The sequence below is a fragment of the Trachemys scripta genome, chromosome 1 (genome assembly GCF_013100865.1).
Source record: "Trachemys scripta elegans isolate TJP31775 chromosome 1, CAS_Tse_1.0, whole genome shotgun sequence".
NCBI lineage: Eukaryota > Metazoa > Chordata > Testudines > Emydidae > Trachemys > Trachemys scripta.
This window is the reverse complement of record NC_048298.1, coordinates 233,977,602-234,001,863: the sequence shown is the minus strand read 5'-3', so window position 1 is coordinate 234,001,863 and position 24,262 is coordinate 233,977,602. Positions and strand designations below refer to the sequence as shown.

At 40.1% G+C, this 24,262-nt stretch overlaps 1 protein-coding gene across 1 annotated transcript in view; it reads right to left on the bottom strand.

Moving 5' to 3' along the window:
• MRPS9 (mitochondrial ribosomal protein S9) overlaps positions 1-23,068 on the bottom strand; it is a 44,392-nt gene extending 21,324 nt beyond the window's left edge. The window contains exons 1-4 of the mRNA XM_034758035.1: positions 22,875-23,068; positions 14,443-14,622; positions 3,325-3,387; positions 3,212-3,242 (exon numbers count right to left, since the gene is read on the bottom strand). Coding sequence (XP_034613926.1) covers positions 3,212-3,242; positions 3,325-3,387; positions 14,443-14,622; positions 22,875-22,958 — 358 coding nt within the window. The 5' untranslated portion in view covers positions 22,959-23,068. The remainder of the gene's footprint in view (positions 1-3,211; positions 3,243-3,324; positions 3,388-14,442; positions 14,623-22,874) is intronic.
• Between the last annotated feature and the right edge of the window lie 1,194 nt (positions 23,069-24,262).

Here is a 24,262-nt window from a genome sequence, read left to right as displayed (position 1 = left end):
AGTTTGATTTAAATATATTTACTTTGTATATTTTGATATGTGATGTTGACAATTTGTATTTTAACTATTATAAAGCTTTAACTTTTTGAATTTCAATGTCTACTTTCATTAAATAATTATTTTCCAACCCCCCCATAATTACCTACAACTGCAAACATTTAAATAGATAAACTAAAAAACAATGCTTAAAATCCATAATTTTGTGCAGCTGTGAAAATCAGTTCTCTTGATTCGAGGGTCTTCTTAAGTAGCACAACACTACGCTAACTTTACAGAAGATAACTAAAATGTACAAGCAACAGGTTCAGAACTGTAAGCAGCTTTAGAGAAAGTATTTAGTAAAATACATTTAGCATATTATTTGTATTAAATTCTGCTGGTTTTAATAGTAGAAATTCAAATCTAACAGGTATATATAGGGTGAAATCTTTCTAGAGTGAGAACACTCTCACTGACTTCAACGGAACCAAGATTTCACTGATATCAATTTCAAGCACTGACAATATTTATCAGTCATTTTTTGTCAAATATTCTTCAATAGGAGTACCTGACTTAGTGAGTTGATTTATTTGAGGTATTAAACCCGGACACCAAAGCTATACCTGGTTTAGGTAACGTGTTAGATTAATTTAGTAAAGTCAAAGCCAGATTCTTGTAGACATTTGCACACATTACAAAACTTCCAAGTAATTTGGTATGCCCAGTCTATACTAAAAAATGGCTAAGATGGGATGCTGCAGATAAAACAGGTGAGTAGACGCTTATTTAATGCTGGCCTGCACTAATAAATCCTATCTTATAAACTGAAACAACATTTTTGTTTCCTCTCTGCCCTCACCATGTTCATAGAAAAAGCAGCAGGAATAGGAAACTGACGTTGCTTTTTTTATGAACTGAAAAAGTTAATAAATCCCAACCATCTCCTCACCAATGAAGAAGAAACAGTCTGTAAAAGATCAGAGGCAGATGAAAACAAGTTCTGACAGACCTGATAAGCACAATATGCATTACAAAGAAAAGTTAAGGGAGGGAAATGGCAGAGGCAGTAGTGGTAGGAAAAGAACTAAGCTGACAGACAGAAGGAACACTGGTAAAAACGGTGCCAAATTCAGACATCACATAAGCAACTGCAACTAAAACAACCAAGTGGCTTCTGTTTTCACCATGGTCAATTTCTTTTAAAACACAGGTTTCAGAGAGGTAGCCGTGTTAGTCTGTATCAGCAAAAACGAGGAGTACTTGTGGCACCTTAGAGACCAACAAATTTATCTAGGCATAAGTTTTCGTGGCCTAAAACCCACTTCATCACATTGTCTTGACCCCCCACTTGGTAAGGCAACGCCCATCTTTTCATGTACTGTTATATAAATCTTCCTACTGTATTTTCCACTCCATGCATCTGAAGAAGTGGGTTTTAGCCCACAAAAGCTTATGCCCAAATACATTTATTAGTCTAAGGTGTCACAAGTACTCCTCGTTTTTTTTTTGTTTGTTTGTTTTTAAAAACAGTCAGTCAATGTGAAAGTTAGACTCAACTTTTATTAAAAAATGCAGTTAGTTATTGACCAAATTTATGATAGTGTTTGTGTATTTGAGTCTGTAAAACTAAAACTGGAAAAAAAAAAAAAAAATAGGGTGAGAAGTATATGTTCATGTTGCTGCCTGATACTATATTGGCTGGTAATGGTATAGCTGCTCAGTGATTATGGCTAAAGGACCATTTTGAAGTACAAATTCGTATTTTTGCACTTCAGAGTTCTTAAAGACGTAACTTTTAGAGAGTTGAACGACTTCCTTGAAAAATGGTGATCATTTCTGACAAGGCTATTTTTGGATATAAATACAAAAACACTCCACAATCACTAGGATTAGACCAGTGTCTGAAAGAGTTCATAAGTCCTGAAAGCACATGTACTAGTAGTCTAATAGGAAATGGCCATCAGACTTTTAAATCACATTTATTATTTCCATCTTGCCGCCTCTTCAATTCCAACATGATTTTAGCTTATATTTCACAATGCACTGAAGTTAGAAATTAATGTTTTATACCATTTGAAAGCTGATGTTCCAAAATTTCAGATGATATAAAAAGTTGTTTTTTAGCTTTAAAGGTTTTCAGGATAGCAGCTGCTAATATATGAGCATTCACATGAGGGAGAAAATAAGATATTACTGAGGATCAGAATTGTGTTTTTTGGGGGACTCAGTGGCTCTGGGGATGCAGAGCCTTTCAAACACTAGTTCAATTCAAGCTCAGGACAGTAGCAACCGAAAGTTGTTGCAATGTTTGTTTAGTGTTCCATATAAAATGATTTTGGTAGTTTAAATAGTTTCCACTGAACAGATGTCCAAACAAACAAAAAACACTACTAGGAATGAGACCAAAGACTGCACAGGCACGGAAACTGCAGAGTTGATCCTGCCAGATCAAGACTAAGGGCACATAATAGTCTGCACGTACTGTGCCCATTCTTTGGATAAAGAGATCTCTTCAGTTTCCAAGGCTGTCAATCTGCTATTCTTCACAAGCACTGAGTTTACCTGTTTTTATTTTTTAAATTATATTTTATACCAAATACTAAAAAAGCAATGCTTTATGGTCAATCCAAAGCCACTGAAGGACTCCCATGGACTTCAGTGGCTCGCGATCAGATTCTAGGTCATTAAAAATCTTTCCCAATGGCAGAAAACATTTCTTTCTAGCCATGGTGGTTCACAAGACATCTTCTCTTAAAAAAGGTCACTGGTGCCTTGGGGTATGTCTACACGGCCATTAAAAATCCTTGGTCACAGACTCGGGTTCGTGCTGTGGGGCTAACTGCAGCGTAAACATCCAGGCCTGAGCTGGAGTGTGGGCTCTAGAGGGTCCCAGAGCTCAGGCTGTAGTCCAAGTTGGAATGTCTACATTGCAATTAAACAGTGCTGTAGCCCCTGCCCAAGTCAGCTGGCACAGGCCAAACATTGGATTCCAATTGTAATGTAGATATACCCTCACTCTAGCAGTACTTTTTTCCACTTGTACAGGTCCTCAGATCAGTAAAGTTTCATATTACATTTGAAAGGTTTGTGTTTTTATTACTCGGGTGCCTCATTAGCAGCTATAAAAAACATTAATAAAGGAAATGTAAATGGGTTGCAGGAAAGAAAACAACATAGAGGCTCGTAATAAAAACGTTGTTATAGCCTGGAAAGAATAGCTATGTACACTTACCTCTTTGTTTTGGAAAAATTTCAGTGGGATGCTGTAGAAAAAACAACAACAACAAAAAGGGTTAGTATGCCATGCTAAAAGTACTCAGACAATTCACTGAACGTTGTTCTTACCTTCATCATAGGCCTGGCCCTTTTCTCAAATAAGCCAGAGGGAAAGAGGTAGGCAATAGCTTTCTGCAAACAAACACACAAAGATCAGATACATATTTGTTCTGTAACAACAAAATAATCAAATTCCTTACAGATATTTTTACTATGAGCATGCTATAAAAACCTAGACAGCACAGAGAGAGAGAGACAAATCAACAACAAAAAAAATGGCATGTGCCTATATGCTGTTGGGAGAATAAAAGCAACTGTAAATTTATCAGGATTCTTCTTTACACAGAATGAAAGAATAAGAAAAATCTAATTCTGTAGTTTGTAATCTAGTGGGTCTACAATAAGTGAACTGTTTTCTTTACTTTAAAGATTAACTTTAAATTCAGACAATTTATTACAAGAAATACTCAGTTGCAAGGTTCAAGTAATATACAACCTCCATTTTATTTAACCTAAACAGTGATTTTAAAAAAAGAGTAATTCTCACCCATCTCAAAAATACCTAATGTTGTAATTTAGAATGGATTTCATGTCATTTATCAAAATTATCATTTTCTTAATTTTCTTCCTGCAATCAGTGTTTGTGAAAGGTGCCAGTTTGATAGCTCTTGAGAATAAGTTCTCTATTTTTTTCAAAGAATATTATTCCTGGGGGAATTCTGTACCAAAAAATTAAAAATTCTGCATATTTTATTTGTCAAAATAATACAATACAATTACACCAGTTTCAATTATTTTGGTAATGTATTTCAAAATACTTGTCAGTAAGTAGGTCTGTAACAAAACAGACAATGAAAAAAATTCAGGAAATGTTTCTATCACATAGATTCTTTACTAGGCATGTAAATACAGAACTTTGCGTAATTCATTTAAACTACTATACAGAAACGTTTCCTGCACCCCTCAGTGCAGGGCAAAGGCTTGGGGGAGTTAGGGGTAAAGGAGGAGCTGAGGAAAGGGGAGGAGCCTGGGCGTGAACCTGGAAGGTTGTTGGATGTGGGTGGGAAAAATATGGAATAGGTTTTTGGGGGGCCAGGGAGGGATTATTAGGGAACCTCCCCCATGCAGACCCTGGCTGACAACTAGCAGTCAGGCACACCTGTCCCCATGTATCCCTGCACCCTCAGACACCCACTCCCCCCATCCCCATGTGTCCCTGCACCTGCCTCCCCATCCCCATGTGTCTCTGTGCCCCCACTCAGCCACCCCCCTTTCCCCATGTGGCCCTGCACCCCTTCCCCCTGTCCTCATGTGTCTGTGTCCCCTAGCCACCCCCCCCGATGTGGCCCTGCACCCCTTCCCCCCCATTGCCATGTGGCCCAGTGCCTCCAATTCCATTCAGCCCCTGCCCCAGTCTGTCCTTCCCCAATAGCCATTAGGAACCCCACTGTGACCCCCCCCCCCAACACTGTATGTCCCCCCCATACCCTCTGTCTCCTGACTGGGCCCCACAGGCACAGCACTGGCAGGCAGGCAACCTCTTCCCCTCCCTATTGGCAGGGGGAGATAGCTCAGTGGTTTGAGCATTGGCCTGCTAAATCCAGGCTTGTGAGTTCAATCCTCGAGGTGGCCATTTAGGGATCTGGGACAAAATTGGTACTTGGTCCTGCTAGTGAAGGCAGGGGCCTGGACTCAATGACTTTTCAAGGTCTCTTCCAGTTCTATGAGATAGCTGGGGCTGCTCCCGCCTGGGAGGGGCTGCTCTGTTCTAGTGCCACTGCAGCCTCTGGTGAGCAAAAGGCAGAACTGCAGCAACTTTCTGGCAGAAATTATTTTCTGTGGGAAAAAAAATTATGTGTGGCACATTAATTATGTGTGCACACAGTGGTGTAGAATTCCCCTAGGAATAGAATATAGACAAAATGGAAAGAGGCAGCACAAGCTTCCCGACACTGTTTTGCCACAGAGTGCCAATCTGCACAGGAGATAACTAAGGGTTTGCAGGCCACTGAGAATCTCCATTCCACCTAGATCCAGCACTTTTTCAGGAATGTCAAGAGTGAAGATTGTTGTCATGGAAATTTATATATGCAGGCTTCTGAACAACAACAACATGGGAACATGGTAGTCGCTATAACCTAAGCTCAATTTGAACCAGCAACCTAACCTGTAGGTGAAAAACTCTATTCCAATTACTAAACCTTAAACAATGAAGTCTCCCTTTAAAGATATTTAAAGGTCTGTCAATAAGACACTTACAAGTCAGGAAACCATTAGAATGTGCATTTTTGCAAACCATGGTTTATCATTAAGATTATTGTTATATGCAGTACATGATACTTATTCTTCATCCACTCAACCAATATTTTAATGTGGTGTGTGTTCCCTGTTAATAAGTAACATAATTTACTCTACAAGCAGATTAAAGACTATAAACCATTTCTGGCACTACTGTAAGACAAAATAGCTTGCAGTAATATTAAATCCAACAGGATGTAATTCCTATTCAGCAATTTATTACTATGGCACTTTTTTTCAAAAATGGTTGAAAAAATGTTGATTAATGAAGCAAAAATAATGTATTAGATCAGAAATCCAATTTTTCCAAATTAAAAAAAAATGTTTTGGTAAATGTGGGACTAAATATGGCCAATTTCAGTCATGACACAAAATTAACAACAGTATGAGCCTACTGATTTTAGAACAATACAATATATTTGTACAATAGCACTAATAACAGAACAAAATACTGCAGTAGATTTGCTTGCATTTTTAGTGGACAGTGAAGAAAAATGAAATTACAAGAATTTTAGTTAAAATCTTCTCAAGAATTATGCCTCTTTCTTGATTAGGTTACCTTAAGGCTATTACTTGCTGATAATTTTTTCTATGGACATGGATTGGTTTGTCAGTGCTTCAACCTACTTAATATGCATGGAGTGTAAAAAGACCTAGCCTATTATTTTCATTAATCCCCTACTGGTATTCCAAACAGAAATTTTGAGAATTCTGAAGCAAACAAAAGGATTAACTTGATTTTATGAAATAGTAATTTTGTTTCTCTTAGTGACTGCTGAATTCCCATTTGTTAGTAGATGGGCATTTTATGCACAGAGAGAGTAGGTGAACACCTATTTATGAACAAATGGGGATTAATTAAGATGACAATAGAGAAATCTGCTGTGAGCCAACTGATGTTAAACAAACACCTTATATAACAACATATTAAAGGAATAGATTATGGGTTACAGAGACTGACAGTGTGTATACTTAAAAGGTATCCTGTATATTAGCTCTCAAGGATTTGACTCAACCAGTAACTATTAGTATGACACTGAAAACTCAATGTAAACGTGACATTCTGTTTTGCTGCAACTTCAGAGGTTTTGAAATTTGTTTTCCTTCTAATGTGAATAAAACCAATCGATGTTGCATGTTTTCATGAAAAATGGAATTATGTCAGGGGAAGACGTGTGTCTGCCTCTATCCCCTAGTAGTAGTTAGGGTATTGGCCTGGGACATGGAATACTCTGGTTCAAACTCCTACTCTGCCTGATTCAGAGCAGAATTTTTCATCACAGTTCACTCCAAATTAGACAGAGACCCAAACCTGAGTCTCCCACATCCCATGCCAGCATCCTAACCATCCAGCTACAGAATCTCTCCCTCCCTCTCGGAAAGCTTCAAAGAAACAAATGCATCTTCACAAAATGTTTCAACTTTGATGAAACAGCATATTTTGGGGGAAATGTTCTGACCAGCTCTTGCGCTCAAGTTTCATATTTATTAGTAACAGAAACAGAAGGTGGACCAGCCTCTAGACTGCCAGGATAACAAATCTCTCTGAAAACTGAAACTAGAGCATTTTAGTGTAGTTCAAGAGAAGGCTTCATTAACTGAATATGGATTTCCTTCAAACTTGCAACACTGAGTTTCAATGCAAGAATCCCTTCAGGAATCAGACCAAGATCTAGAAGACTATATTTTCTGGGATATACAGAATATAATTAACGCAAACCAATGAATTCTAAGATATTCCATTACCAAGCTCGAAATAGTTGTGGTAGAGAGCACTACACACAAAAGGTTCCATACAGACTTTTCCAGACCAAATTGCAAAGTTTTCTTTAGGACTGGGATTCTCAAGTTGAGGGTCGTGAACAGGTATTTGGGAGTCATGACCAATTTGTCCTTCCCCTAATGCTAAATGGGAGGGAGACTGACTGGATGGGAAGCGAAATCCAGCGGGAAGTGGAGCCCAGTTTGAATAAGGCTGAGAACAGCATCTTGAGGATAACATCAGAGTCTAGTGACAAATATGTTAAGATATCTGATAGCTATAACCTCCGCCACTGAACTTCTATAGATAGCAGGTAAATATTTCACAACCCTATTAAATTTTCCTTGGGAACAGGCCTTATAATTGTTCCTGGGAATAGAATACAGCTCTTTAATATATGACAGACAAAGTTTCATCCCCCTCCACCACATTACTTTTCAGAATAACTGCACCCAAAGAATCCTGAAACCCAACATCCCACTTCTGTCTCACAAATAATTCTGTAACCCACTGCCAAAGAGACTCTAGAGAGAGCTCCATCTAGAGGAGAACAGCCTTCTTTTGCTATGAGTTACTCCTTTAGCTCAAGTTGCAGAGCGGTCTCTCTTATGGATCTGAAAGTCCTGGGTTCAAACGGCTGATGGCCCATGTGGGAAAAAATATAATGTGATCACATAATTAAAGAACAAATCATAACGCAGATACTCAAGAGTTGCATTTAATTCTAAAATTCTTTAAAAAAGTGCTTGAGTTGGTAACCCTAATGTTCCTTCAGCACACTTATATATGGGACACACTTTTAAAGTTATTACTTGGGGAGATACTGGATACCTTTAAACATTCCTAGTGGGCTTTTCACTAGTAGGTTACCAGTTTCAATCCACCCTAGCTCAAAAGGGACTGAAACTTGTTCCCATCATATCCAGTAGATGTTTGGTGGCCCCTCAAACCAATTACCTGCAAAAATGCAGAATAGTTCAGACATGGAGCTGCACAAAAAACTTAGCAGCTATGCTGCACCCTCATTTACAGTATTATCCGTCTTCTGTAGTCTGGGTTTAAAGCACATTTTCCCTCCATTTGCAACCCAAAGATTCTCGTCCCTTCATTTTCCCAACGGCCAGAGAAAATCTGGCCTCAATTTTTACCTCAGATGGCCCAGTTTATTGCCATCTGATGCACATTTAATTGTATCTTCAGGCATTTAGAAATCCATGCCTTAATTCAAACTGGATTGGCAAAAAATATTAGGTCAGACTCATAAGTCAGCAAAGGAAGAGAGGGGAGGCAGTTTGTCTGCTGTCTTCAGGATCTACAAAGCCAATAGAGCTCCCCAGCAGAGGCCAGGGAGCCCTTAAGCTGTCCTACTGCCTCAATAGTCCTATGGAGCTTTGTTATGGTGCAAGTCCACCCTGGCCATGCTTCCTCCTGCTCCAATTCACCCACACCTCGCCTCCATTATACCCATGGCCTACTCTGGAATGCTTCCTGTGCTTAAACCATTTATGGAGGTGGCACAGGGCTAGCGGAGAAGCCTCCAGCAATGGGGGTATTTTCTAGGGGAGTCTTAAATCTTCCCTATGGCTCCTTTGCTACAGCACAGTTGGCACGAAAGGTCCCTAGCACATTGAAGAATCAGACACAACGATGCTTATACTCTACTTTTACATACATAAAGCTTTAAGCACTGAGTACTAAACCAGTTCAGTTCTGAGACTATACTTCAGGGCATAAAATTTGAAACATTTCAGTAGGGCCCCTGGCTCCCTAGTTGATGTTACTGAATCAACTCCCTCTGCTCTCCAGCCTCCTCAGCTGGATTCCCACTTCCCTTTCCAACTCTGTTATGCTGGGAAATCTACAGTTCTTGAACCAGACTCCAATACCAACTCCAGCTCAGACAGTTTTCAATACTATATTCTTTTGGGCTAAAATGTTTAATGGATTGATTGCTCTCACTGAGTCAGCAATGACTAAGAATGTTAATAATGGTGGTTGTTTCCAATATCTTTAAAAAAAAAAAAAAACTTCCACACAAGTTTCTTTAGTGGAGATTTATGTGCAGTGAAAGTTTGAAGTGTTAAATAAAAGGAACTTTAAAAAGTTACAAACCCCTTCCAAAAACAAAAAATATCTCAGATGTTTGGTCAAATCACTTAACTTTCCTCAAAAAATTCTGCTAAACCCTACTCTAATTTGAGGACAACAAACTCTTATTCAAAGCTAAAGGGATACGTGAAGACAAAGTCAAGTAATCTCATCTATGGGATTGCTGTAATTTTACGCAAATAAATACGTTAACGTCTCTGATAAAAAATAATCTACTGGGGCAAGCATCTCTTAAAATCAACATTATGTCTATAAAACTGGTACCATATATGGAAAAATGTATACATAGTGTCCTATGAGAAAAAATAACTATTTGCATAGTAACTTCTCGAAATATTAAATAGCTTATTTTTTATATTAGAAAAGGAGGCGAAAAAACAAAACCAAACAAACAGAAGTCACCAGTCCAAGTGGACTTCTCTGGGGATTTTGCTTAAGTAAGGAAGATTTGACTCCCTTGGGACTAGCATTTTACACAGAATAACACTCACAGTTTTTAAGAGTTTCTTTAGGTAAAATCTGAATATCCTCTAAAAGTTAAATGTGCTGGATTGTTTTTAAAAACCAATCTAACTCCAACATACATTTTTCACTATTATAGGACTAAAAATGTCTTACTCCTTACCCAAAGGAGAACTTACGTGGCACACAAATAGCATATTATTGTGAGCCAGGGGTTTCTCATTTAATCAATATGCTTTAGGCCACAAAATTCTTTGTGGGGAACAACTCTCCTACCCTTGTACAAAGACATTTGCAAGTGAAACTAGTTTCCTTAAAACATTTGTTTTACATTTAAACATAAGTCAGTCTGTATGTCAATTATCATTTAAGACCTATGCCCTACTCACCAAAGGATGCTTAACATTTATCTATAGATCAAATACAAGAGCTGCTCTACATTTTCTTTTTACTAACTCTACTGAAAGACAGCAGCTTTATATTGTGCTCAGATATCTGGAACAGCATTTAGTAAGGCCATGAAAGGAAAAATAAAAATACTAGGATATAAATAGATCACAGGGTTTAAGGTGCTTTTCTTATATTAATCTTGCTTAGATTTTTGGCTTTAAACTAGAATATTAGTGATCTGACAGTTTGAAATGAAGGCAGACTATTTACTATGTCTATAAGTTAAAGGTAAATCACAAAATAAAAGGATTACAGACTTGACCAGGGAAAAAGCACTGGGTCAGGACTGCAATCTCTATTAATTAGGTATCCCAGCTGGGCAGTGGGTATGCAGCTGTTAACTTGATCAATGACTTACCTAAATGTCATCTCTACTGATTCGCTTATAAATTACCAGCAAGTGAGACTAATGTACAGGTGCTAATTTATTTAAACTGTTCTCTGCAGTTCTACATAGCTTTATAAACTGCATCTGGCACCTAATGTTAGCTGTCAGTTGTACTTAGACATGCCTGTCCTAACGACTCTGTTCATTAGAAATGAGCACAAATTATGAAATATTGTGAAAAATGATACATCAAATGGAATGGGCAAAGCAAATCAATTAGAGAAACTTCATACCACATATTCACACATAGGAGAATAAAATATCCTGGTTCCAGAGCAAGGTCTATAATACCAATTAAAAAGCAATTGGTAGACTTCTGCAGTTATATATCAATTTGCTGGACTTTTTTCCCCCCAGTAATTTAGTTGTAATATACAGCTTAACTTCCTAAATAAAAGCCTCTGTAAGAGGCAATTCTGCATCCAAAACATCCAACAAGAGGATTAAAACATAGTAAACTTATTTCCCTGTAGCACCTGTTTTAAAATTCACAAGGTTTAACTTTTAATAAAATACACATAAATTGCCAAAGAAAGACAGAGTCTCATGTCTACTTTTGAAATGCACTGTACAGACTGATTAACAGTAGAAGACATGGAGGTACGTAAGCTCTCATCAGAAGGAATTATTACTATTCTAAGTGTAAAGCCTTATAATTCTGCTGCCAGTGCTAAGCAGCTTTTATATTTTTATAACAGAAATTTAATTATGCATAGCAGACATCATTACGCACTCAAAGTATTTTCAACATATGATGGTATGTGAGCAACATGCACAGTAGATACTCTGTAATAAAAATAAAAGCGCCGCATTTTATTTAGTTCCATCTTTGCAGAAATAAAATTGGTGAATTGGTCCCATACTTGTCACCTGCACTTCAGTAAGGAAAAGCGTAACGCCGACATTCCCCAGTCGTCAGTGGGCAGGATTGAACTGGGGACCTCTAGGAGCTTAGTGCATGAGCCTTTACTGCATGAGCTAAAAGCCAACTGGCTCTTAGCTAAGACTGTAAAGCAGACCCATTTTATCTCTCTCTTTAAGTGGTCTCAGTGCCACTGGATAGGACAGAACACCACACCCAGGAAGCGTGTGGGTTACATACTTCCCCTAGCTGAGGAACCACCACCCGAGCTTCAGCATCTTCTCAGTTGAAATCCCGGACGAGCCCCCACTTGTAACGCCGACCAACCCCGGTTGTCGGTGGGCAGGACTGAACGGGGGACTTCTGGAGCTTAGTGCATGAGCCTCTACTGCATGAGCTAAAAACCAACTGGCTGTTAGGTAAGTCTGTAGAGCCGACTCATTTTAATTCTCTCTCTAAGTGGTCTTGGTGCCACTAGATGGGACAGAACACCACACCCAGAAGGTAAATGGGTTACAAAAGCTCATTTCCAGAATGAGCCTACTTTTCTTTATGGTGGAGCTCAGTCATTTTGTACAAATCGCCAGAGTATCCCTTGGGGATCTGTGCGCAGAGGAATCTTCCGTCTTCCACATGTGTATTTATGGCATGCATGCATGGGAAGAGAACCCACGCCCCAATCAAACGGTCCTGCTGCCCACTTCCTGGGCTCCTATAGAGGCCTGTCCTCAAAAAACAGGCCCACATGTGGAAAGGAAACCTGGACTGCAGGGAGGGAGCTGAATTGTGGGTGAACGCACAGCCTCCTACTTCCAATCCTTGCAGGCAATCAACACAGAAGTTAATACAACCTCCACACTGTGTGAGCTGTACTAACAGGTTTTTACTAGTCTGTGCGTACACGTCATGCAAATAAACAAAGACAAGCTCTGTTATGGGTGAAGAGAACTGTTTGCCAAATTGAGATAAAATATTTAGGGAAAGGAAATTTTATCGTTTAATAAAAGCCAGAACAAGCAAAGTAAAGTAAGTCATCTGTTAATCATTAAGGCCTCAGTCCTGCAAATTGATTCACCAGTGCACACCTTTACCTCGATAGAGTCCTACCGAAGTCAATAAGACTACATACAGGTGTAAGGGTCTGCAATGGTATTTCTATCTCCAGGGGTACTATCAGGATATCAATATCAAAACATGCCTATCTAGTACTTCAAATGCAACTAAAATGTAAACTATAAAATGTAAACCATGAAAATAAATACAAATATTAAATTCTCACTGTCTCAAATCTAAGCCTCAATATGGATTCAGAGTGCTACTGTCCTTAAAAAATAAAATAAAAAGAGCTCGTCTCTGCTGTAAGCATATGACAGCTCAGAGCTCAAGACTTATAACCTTACTGGCAAAGAGTAAGTCCCCTTTGTTTGCTCAGGCCTTTGCCTGAGGTGAGCTGGATGTGAAGTGTGTGCTGTCCAAGAGATTAGCTGGGAACATTGCTTTTTGAGTTTGTGATCTTTAGAATAGAAGTTGGACTGTCATTTGTTGAGAGACCCAACCGTTGGCAGCATGCTGTTCATTTTTATATTAATTGTTTTTACCGAGGAAAATTCACACAGAATCAAGCATTGAGTGCATATTTTTTATAAATATAAATTAAAATAAGTCAAAACTATTGTATGTCCTGTGTGAAAATCAGCTATTACATAAACAGTAGCTTATTTTACCAGGCATGCAATGAGTGAGCAAAATCAAGTTTAAAATAGATGGGACTAGAATTTATTTGGCAATATGTTCTAATTAATGTCTTTTTGAACATAAAATTTTGCCTAGTATTGGATTTTAACTTGTTGGAAGATTAAAAAGGTGGGACTATTCTTTGTTGGTTGCAACTACTTGTAAATCTAGACATTTGTTTACACAGAAATAACTTTTTTTATGATTAAGTAGTCAAAAACAGTTCCCAATCTTTTACAATACACTTAGCACCTATAGCAGCCTAAATAGTTTATATTAGCAGAGAAGAGGTAAGAAAATATCCAACAAAGTATTTTAACCAGTGCTTCTCAAACTGAAGGACAGAAAAAGCTGCCTAACCTTAAGTCTTCCTGCTTTCCAACTGCAAGTCTGCTACAGGTAAAGTAGTGGGCATTTCCTCAAAAACCATCTTATTTCCCTGTTCCCACAGTGGCCATAATGCAGTTAGCTCAATTTTCTCTTCTTTGGTACCATGACATGCTGCTCCGTCATGAGACTTCATGCAGCCTCACCACACAAGGCCACCCAAAAGGACATTTCTCCCCACCATCAATCTGGGAAGTGGTGGAACAAGAGTGGAGCCACAAAGAAAGGGAGAATGGAGTTTGTGTGGGGGGGAGGAGGTTATATTAAAATAACTAAGTAAAACTGAACCAAGTACTGGTTGTGAAATATCCTGTAAAATTTAAATTTGCATCATCAACTGCTGTGGTATCATGCAGGAAAACCTGACCTAAATATACACAGCAGGTCAAATGATGAGTAAATGTTTTCAAGTGCTATATAAACCTTTATAGTGGTTCCTATGGCCTCAGATCAAGGGGATTATCCATTAGTAGCTTTAAAAAGAACCTACTGTGCTTTAGCGGGATATGGGTATACAGTTCTACACTGTGATGTCTGACCTCGCACACATAGCAGGGGTAGAATCTCTATTCACAGCCACAGTTGCAATGTTTGCAACGTATAGTAGTATTCTTTCTTATTCTGACAGTTTGATTAAAATTCACAGAGAGCTGAGGGACTCATGCTGAAGTAAAGTGCTTTCAATATCTGAAACTCTATAGTAAATTACTTCTCCAACAGAGCAACTGTACTTACATCAATATCCTCTTGGGTAAAAGTTTCTGGATCTTCCCCCATCATGTTGGCTAAATGTCTTTTTCCTAGGTTGAACTCTTCAATCTGGTTTTTAATAAAAGCCTCTGTATACTTTTCAGGTCCTAAGGCTGCAACATTTCTCTTCTGCACTGCTGTAGTAGTATAGATTAGTCTTAATGTCTAACCAAAAACAAACAAAAAAGAATATTAAAAAAAGAATTTGTACAGCAAACTCTAAGCAAAATTATTGGCATAAAAAGGGAACTGTGCCTTGTGCACAGTAGTGTAGAAACTAAGGGCTGGTCCACACTAAGCCCCCAATTCGAACTAAGATACGCAACTTCAGCTACGTGAATAACGTAGCTGAAGTTGAAGTATCTTAGTTTGAACTTAAAGGTACTTACTGCGGGTCCACACGCGGCAGGCAGGCTCCCCCGTCGATTTCACCTACTCCACTCGCGGAGCAGGATTACCAGCGTTGACGGCGAGCACTTCCGGGATCGATTTATTGCGTCTAGACAAGACGCGATAAATCGATCCCAGAAGATCGATTGCTTGCCGCCGAACCAGCAGGTAAGTATAGACGTACCCTAAGAAAAGGCACTCTTATTCAGAAAGTTGATTTCTTCTAGCTGCCGAAGACCTTTTACAGATGTGTTGAAACAGTTTAAAGTAACTTTTTACATGAGAAAAGCCATTGGTCACAATTTATTGTCTTTTTATCAAATTTATGCACCTATGTTTAAAAATGTTAAATCAATTTCAGTTTGTTTTCTGTAACATACACTCAGATTTCATTAACAGAATGAAATGTAATATTACATGTGAAGAAGTCACTGATGAAAACAAAACAACAAATTTTAGGCAAATAAACCACTTAGGCATTGCACGTAAACAGTGCCTGTATTCTTTTACCTCTCCGCACACAAATAATCTCAAAGAGTTTATATATATGTTCACAAAGAAAGAACTTCTAAATGAAGCATGAAAAGAACTGCAAACTTAATTCTGCTATCCCAAGTGCAATACAACAGTGTAATGAAACTACTAAGGTATAAAGTTTCCATGTTGCCCTGTCAAAGAAACAAAGAAAAGGAAATTAGGCACAATGCATTTTTGGGACAGTGAAATAGTCTAGGACCCATTCTTGCATTGAGAACCATACAGGGGCACCCCAGAGCCCACCAGTTACTTTAATTTTATACACACAGGCTCAGGGGTGCACTCACATGTTTTTCATTGTAGGATTGGAGTTAAAAATCTGTGTCCTACAGAACTCTTTCTTGTCCTAGTGTTGATAACAGAATTGTACAGACTATAAATGCTTCAGGACCACATCTTTATTGTGTTTCTCTACAACACCCAGCACAACTGGGTCCCAACCCAAACTGAAGCTTCTGTGCGCTACTGTAATACAAATGTCAATATTACAAATGTCAAACGTACTTGGTCCTGTCCCTTCCCTACAACAGAGATATGCAGATATGAAGGCAGATGAAGCAATATTTCAAGCAGATATTAAAAACTGTTTGATGCAACAGGCTTTATACTGGAGACTAGAAAGTTACTAAAGTCTTCAGTTTCTCCCCTCACCTCAAGACAAAAATCTTTAGAACTTCTAGAAGAGAAAATCTTTACTAGCCTAATGGGTAATTACAGTCTGCCTACCAAAAATCTAGCTGAAGTTTCAACTGGATATCATGTTATTTTCTGTGCTAAACCTTTGATGTGTGATGCAAAATAGCTACTACAATTGGCATGGTATCACTCCATATAAATCGGTTACTTTGGAACCAGTCTCTTTGTTATATCCATCCCATATCTCCCCCCTAAACACATAAAATCATGGCATGAGGTGACTGCTACTGCAATCCTTATCCTCAAACCAGTGTCCGTAGATCTAGATGGAGTTTAACAGTAGAGAAGTTTAACAGTTCACCATCTACAGAATGCTATCACAAAAGAGTACATAGAGACTAACAAATTTATTTGGGCATAAGCTTTCGTGGGCCAAATAAATTAGGAGCTGAATTAGTACCCAGGCACACATTGTACACCTCTACCCCGATAGAACACAAATTCAGATATAATGCGGTAAAGCAGTGCTGGGGGGGGGGAGGGGGGGAGGGCTGCGCACTCCAGTGGATCAAATCAAGTTCGATATAACGCGGTTCACCTATAACGTGGTAAGATTTTTTGGCTCCTGAAGACAGCGTTATATCGGGGTAGAGGTATATGTCCTAATGCACCATGCAGGACAAGAATTATGCTAAGAACACTAAAATGAATGTTTAGGTATAGTCAATCATTCTAGAGGCAAAAAGCTACTAAATTCATTAATTTACACAAGGTTGCTGTTTTGATGAAAATAAAATAAAAATGAATATTCAGAGTCTGTAGAGGACATTGCGCCCCATTGTAAGATATTATCTGCACTTCCTAAGAAATCTTATTAGGACTTCTTCGATACTTAGGTTTGAACACCGACCATATTTTGACTGAACAATTAATCCCTTTGCCTCTTACAACCCTCTAGGGGAATTCCTATCAACAAATAGTAGCGAACATGGTTCCAGGTCATAATCCAAGGAACACTTGTCTTTGGCTTTTGTGGAAGACTTTAAGATATGGCTAGACTGATTTGTTTTTCTTTCACCAAGATAATCAGTGGGTAAGACAACTGTAATTTCAATCAAGCATTCTGCCAGAGAAACAGAAGCATCATTGACAGAGCAGGAACGTCCCAATTTTGGCTTAATGCCAATTTTTATGCACTACTTTACATGTCCTATGTCAGTATTAACAAAGCCTTGCTACAGTCAAATTATTCCATAAACTAAACTGAGAATTGATGACTGGAGTTGTCTCTGTGGGAAGAAAGAAGTCACAAGAATAAAAAAGATCAGAGTGGGAACATTTTGGAATGGAGAAAATATCAGAGTTCTATTCAATAGGCCACACTCAACATTGACCTGAAGCAGTTATCATCTGATGGCTGGTCAATGGCCTACTGTGTGAATTTGTGGTCTCACTGTACCTTCTGGTGTATATGTGACCACAGTAAAAAATAATAATAAACAAACTGACAAAAACTTAAAGGTAGCTAGTTAGCAGCCTTATTGCCAGCTGTAGAAGAGAAACCAAAGAATGAATGGACTTGTCCTCTCGCTTCTAGGAGTCTTCTCTCCAGGTCAGGGTTTAAAAATCTACATTTTGAGTTAAAAACATATATGAACTAGAAAATATATGACTAGATACAGCTTAAACATTTCAGATATAACTGGCAACTACAAACCCAACACAAACACATGTGCGTAGTCCCACTGAAATAATGAGACTACATACATACATTTATTTGCAAAATTGGAACCTAAAGGCTATTCTAGCTTTCACTGGCTGCTAATGGCAGCAACAGGCTGAAACTACAAATGGCTATTAGCATAGAGTAGGGATCTACTAGTCATGTTCTTTTTCCGCTGGCCATACCACTTTTCCCTGCAATGCTGACAACAGGAAGTGGGATTGGAATAGGAGCATCTATACCAGCTCAATACCACTTTGCATTGGAGTAATACTCACAGGATCATATGGTGCTAGCATTGTGGTACAAAATGCTGCACCAGATGGAAGGTTTCAGAGAGGTAGCCGTGTTAGTCTGTATCAGCAAAGCAACGAGGAGTCCTTGTGGCACCTTAGAGACTAACAAATTTATTTGGCCCACGAAAGCTTATGCCCAAATAAATTTGTTAGTCTCTATGGTGCCACAAGGACTCCTCGTTGCTTTCATCAGATGGAAGAATCTGTCCTTCTGTTACATTTTTTGCAGCACTGTTAACCCAAGCCAAATTCTAACTAGGGTAATTACAGTCTGCCTACCCAAAATCTACTTGCAATTTCAACTGGATATAATATTCTTTATTTCCTGTGCTAAACCTTTGCGTAGCGTTGCTGTGTGATTCAAAATAGCTACTGCAATTCAGCCCAGGTCCAATAAAATAGGTCAGCAGCGCTCAAATTGTGAGCCGCGACCCTGTTTTAATAGGGTCGCAAGGGCTGGCTTAGACTTGCTGGGGCCAGGGGCCAAAGCCAAAGCCCGAGCCCCACTGTCTGGGGCCGAAGCCTGAGGGCTTCAGCCTTGGGCAATGGGGCTGAGATTACAGGCCCCCTGCCTGGGGCTGAAGCCCTTTGGCTTGGCCCCCCTACCCAGGGTCTCAGGGATCGGCTGGGCTCAGACTTTGGTTCCCCACTCCTCGGAATGTGTAGTAATTTTTGTTGTCAGAAGGAGGTCATGGTGCAGTGAAGTTTGAGAACCCCTGAAATAGGTAAATTAATCTTTGTATATAATGCATAAGATGAAAAGGATGATATGAATGTAAGTATTTGGTTGTTTTTTAAACTGAGGTATATGAACATGGTTTCTTATAAAATCTCTGCCAACAATAAGATGATAAAACAGGAGTTAGAGACAAGCACTGAATTTTAGTGCTGGAAATCCTGCTTATTCCCAGTTTCTGCTCTCTGTTTCAAGCTCTAGTGAATGTCTGGGAGAGAGAAACACTATGAAGTATCTCTACACATTATCGCCTAGACACTTACTTCAGGAGAAAATGATATTCACTCAGTCTTATTTTCCACGTATATTCGTTATTTGTAATTCTTTTTAATGAACATAAGAATCCCCATTACTAGGCCCAAGATTGCTTTCTCTCTGCCATACTTTAAACAGGATACTTTTGTATTATGCCTGTCTTTTATTGTAATTTTTCCATTTTTCCTTTTCCCCTCAAGCTATTCATATTCTTCTTGTTTAAGTTCATCACTAATCAAAAGTCCCTGGACACAAACTGTTCAGAATTAGAAAACAGCCTCTTATGGAAATTAATACCTATTGTATAGGGTACCTCTTCTGGGATAAGAGTACAATTTCATGGGTCATCTGGGTAAGAACTACTAAGTGAAGTTAAATGCTTCTGGTATTTAAGCCAAACTAGAAAATACTCCTCTACAATATAAAGGAAATCAGAGGTTGTATTCATTATATACTTCATAAAGCGTTCTTGTAGATAGTATTTTTACCATTTTTAAAAACATAACTGTTGTTAAGAAACTCCTGAAACAATAGAATATTCCACCAGAAAAGAAACAGCCTTTCCTCCAGCCTAGCACAATTCCTTAGCACTAAGAAAGTGATTGCTTTTAGATTATTTTCATTTAGAAAGTAATAGCACAGAGGCCTAAGTATCAGGTTTGAAATACCTATGGCCTGTTTATTTACTGTTAAATCAATTTTCACCTATCGAACTCCACTCAAGTCATGGTCAGAGTTGACTTACTCCAGACTTCAAAAGTCAATACTGTCCATTTTACCAGGGTGTCTATGGGGGTATCAATACCAAGGCTTCGTTTCTGATATGTATTTTGTAAAGCACTTTAGGATCCTTCACAATGAGTCAACAAATAATTTTATATTAATTTTCAAATTGGCTGTTCCAAGCCACTTCACAGAAAGCGGTATTTACTTAAGTGAAGTGCTTCTCTGAAAGGTGACTAAAAATGGTACCCGCTCACCCAGTCTATCTGCTTCTTGTGTGTATTTTGTCACATCTGCTTAAGTCAGTGAGAAAAGAAAAAAATATTACTTTTCATTACTGTAAGCCCTTTGGAAACAACACACCACTGAAGTGAATTGTTTTTTTTTCTCCAAACAGAACTGTTAACTAAGTTCCAATTGCAGGGCTACCTAGACAGCAATTGACACCTGGGTTTTGGAACCAGTGGTTGTGAATTCTACTCCTCATGTTCTATATACAGTTAGTCCATGTACATATATGTCTGTCTGTAATAGGCAATTAGTTAATGGTTGGCTTCAGCAATAAGGCAGGAGGGTTTATATCGCTTATACTTTTTTAAACTTATCAAATATAATGGAAGATTGGGATCACATAAACATCTGAATCTTTTTTTGATCCTGCTAAGCTTTTAGACTCACCATCTTGTGTCTGGTTACTTTAAAATAACTATGTATTGTGTGTGGTGGTGTTAATCAATTTAAATGCACTGCTTCTCATTTTAACAAGCAGTCTTCTCATTCTTGTATTAAGAGAAAGAGTAAATAAGAGCACCATACTTACTTTTTTATATTACTGACTGGGCTGCATCCTTAGCTGGTGTAGCTCCACCAAAATCAGTTGTGTTATGTCAACTTACACAGGGATCTGACCCATTATTTCTGTGTTGATATCAGGTACCCTCTTCGAGCCCCACTCTAAACTGAACAGTCCTAATCTTTTCAATCTCTCCTCATACATAAATCTATCCAGACCTGTAATTATTCTCAGTACCTGTCACTTGGCCCCTCTACATTTTTGAGATGGGCTGACCAGCACCAGACACTATATTCAAACTAAGAGCGTACCATCATTATAATAGTGTTACAATATTCTGAGTATTAGTTTTATTCCATTCTCTGTCCCGTACACCTTAATATTTTGTTTGTTTCTAACCACTGCTGCACACTGAAGTGTCCACAAGGACACCAAGTCTTTTTCCTGAATGGATACGGTTAATTTAGAAACCAGCAATGTGTGTAAATAGATCCAATTGCTCTTTTCAATGTACATTACCTTGCATTTGCCTACTCTGAATCATCTGCCATCTGTTGCCTAATTGCTTGGCTTTGTTAGGTCACTCAGGAGTTCCTCAGTTTCACTATCCTAAATTATTTTGTCATTTGAAAATTTTGTCACTTCCAACCTCTTTCTAGATCATTAGTGAGCATATTATATGTTTTAATATATCTATAATACAGTATTCAACACCACTCCTAAAACACATCTCAAGGTTGATTTATACTTGCTTTTCAAACTGGAAATGCAAATTAGAAATAAGTCTACTTTTTAACAATGAAAAGATTATCAACTCATCATCACTGAAGTCTTTCAATCAAAGATTTGGGCATCTTTAAAGAGATGCTCTAGTTTGCCCCAACTTCTTGGGCTGGTCAGCAGTCGCTTACATAATAGAGAAGAATAACTCCTTCTCCACTGCATGAAACCCTGGGTGAAGCTCTTTGGCTCACATTTTGCAGGAGGCCAAACCAGACCATTATACTAGTCCTCCCAGACTTAAAATCAACAGTCTTAGGCTATGTCTACACTATGGACCTTACAGCGACGCAGCTGTACCGCTGTAAGGTTTTCCATGTAGCCGCTCTTTGCCAGCGGAAAGAGCTCTCCTGCCAGCATAATTAAACCATCCCCCACAAGAGGCATTAGCCATGTCAGCAGGAGAATCTCTCCTGTCAACATAGCGCTGTTCACAACATTGTGTGTGTGTGTGTTTGTTTTTTTTAGTGATGAAAGTGGTAGTGTAGACAAAGCCTTAGGCTAGGTCTACACTGTGCACCTTACAACGGCTCTGCTGTTACAGCCACACCCTTGTAAGGTAAGCAGCGAGCTGCTCTTTGTCACAAGGAAAGAGCTCTTCTGACAACAAAATAGAACCACCCCCACCAAGGGGTCGCAACTTCATTGCCAGAGGAGCATCTCCTGCAGAGCACTGTCCACACCGTGTTTTTCATCATTAAAAGTTTTGTCATTCAGAGGTGTGGGTTTTCTTTTTTTACACTGCTGAGCAACAAAAGTTTTAACAACAAAAGACATAACCATAGTTGCATATCACAAAGGGACTGAAGATGATGTGCAAAGCCTGGTATACAGACGGAGACAGACTGGCTTATATTGAATTACTCAAACCAGCGCCACTGTTGTGCACACGCCTATTAGTTTAAAGCAAGCTGACAGCGGTTTAACCTGCATCAGTAAATTCCCAGACCCAAGCCAAGGGCACTACAGCGGCACGGCTACTGCACTGTGGGGCTCCCTAGGACACATACCGCTTCTGTCGCTGTAGGAGGTTTTACCATCCGTGTACTCAATCCACCCGTCCACGGCAGTTACTAGGTCGACAGAGGAATTCCCGGCCGTGTCTACACCAGGGGTTAGGGTGACCGAACCACGGCGCTCAGGGATGTGAACGGCTCACGCTCCCTCCCCCGCAGCTGGGTGGATCTAACTGCTCCGTGTAGCCCGGGGCTGGGCCGGCCTGAAGCCAGCAAGCCCCCGCGCCCCAGCGAGCCCGATGCTGGAACCGTCCGCCGGGAACACAGCGATCCCCGCCCAAGGGCCCAAAACAGCGGCCAGGCCGGCTGCCCTCCCGCCAGACCCCTGAGCCCCCCTGCAGCGATGCCTCACGGAGGCGGGATGGGCGGGGGCGGCTCCGGCTCCTGCCCCCCCCGCGCAGAGCAGGCCGGCGGGCTCGGCTCCCCCGGCAAGGCTGGGTCTCGCGAATACGAGCCAAACACGGACCCCTTAGCTCGCGTTTAAACGGCCCGGGGGGCGGGGCCGCTCGGTTCCTCCCTCCCGCGCTCTCACCTGGGCGCCCGGTGCCTCCCGGGCTCTCAGCGCCGCGCTCCAGGCGCGGCTCGCTCGCAGCACGCGCCCAACGGCGGCCGCCATGTTTGCGGCCCGAGCCTGTCAGCGTCGCTGAGCCGTGCTGATCATGGGGGGAGGGGCCGCAGGAAGGGGAGAGAAAACAGCTGGAATTGGGGCAGGCGCACTGGAACACTTGACACTTGTAGGGGGAGGAGCTTGGCCCAGGAACAGCCGCCCTCGCGCTGAGGATTGGCTATCGGGGAAAGGCGGGATTTGTTAGTCTCACGTGATCCTGGCGGTGGCGCAAGCAGGCGGGCCGCGCGCCTGTCCGCGACTTTCCCTTTGTGAGACGCTATCGCTGTCAAGCTGCGGTGTTCGTTCTGAATGGAATGTGCGTGCGCATGCGGAGTGGGCTTGGCTTTAAAAGGGCAGGGTCAAGGTTAATGCTCCCTGGAAAGACTCTGCTGTACATACAGTTCACCTCGCTCTCCTTAAAGTAAGTGGGGGCCTGGCTGGTGTGGCAGTGGGAGAGGGCACCAGCTGGTGCATTGTTGCTTGTCCCTTATGTTATCTCCAGCCCTATATCTGGTGCTTGATGTCCCACCTCAACAATAATCATGTGGAGCGTCGGATGGGTTGCAGACTGTAACATGCATGTCACTTACTCATTCCTCTAGGCTTTCCCAGTTCCAGTTATTAGGCCCCCAATCCTGCAAACAAGTAGCATATAACTACTCTGACACAAAGGGATTTGGGCATAAAGTTACTCCTGTGCATAAATCTGCTCAGGATTGTGGCCTCACGTTGCAAAGGCCTTAGGGCATGGATTCTCGTAATCTTGTGCCTTCATGGTATGGAGCATGTTGTAAGTGCTTCACAAACAATAGTAAGTTCACAAACAATCAACTCCGGTTTGAATAAGGACTGGGAATGGCTGAGCCATTACAAACATTGAATCTATCTCCCCTTGTAAGTATTCTCACACTTCTTAACTGTCTGTACTGGGCTAGCTTGATTATCACTTCAAAAGGTTTTTTTCTCTTAATTAATTGGCCTCTCAGAGTTGGTAAGACAACTCCCACCTGTTTATGCTCTCTGTATGTGTGTATATATATCTCCTCAATATATGTTCCATTCTATATGCATCCGAAGAAGTGGGCTGTAGTCCACGAAAGCTTATGCTCTAATAAATTTGTTAGTCTCTAAGGTGCCACAAGTACTCCTGTTCTTCTTTTAATAGTAAGCTGCTGTCATGACCATAAGAATGGCCATAGTGGGTCAGACCAAAGGTCCATCTAGCTCAGTACCCTGTCCTCTGACAGCGGTCAATGCCAGGTGCTTCAGAGGGAATGAACAGAACAGGCAATCATCAAGTGATCCATCTTTCT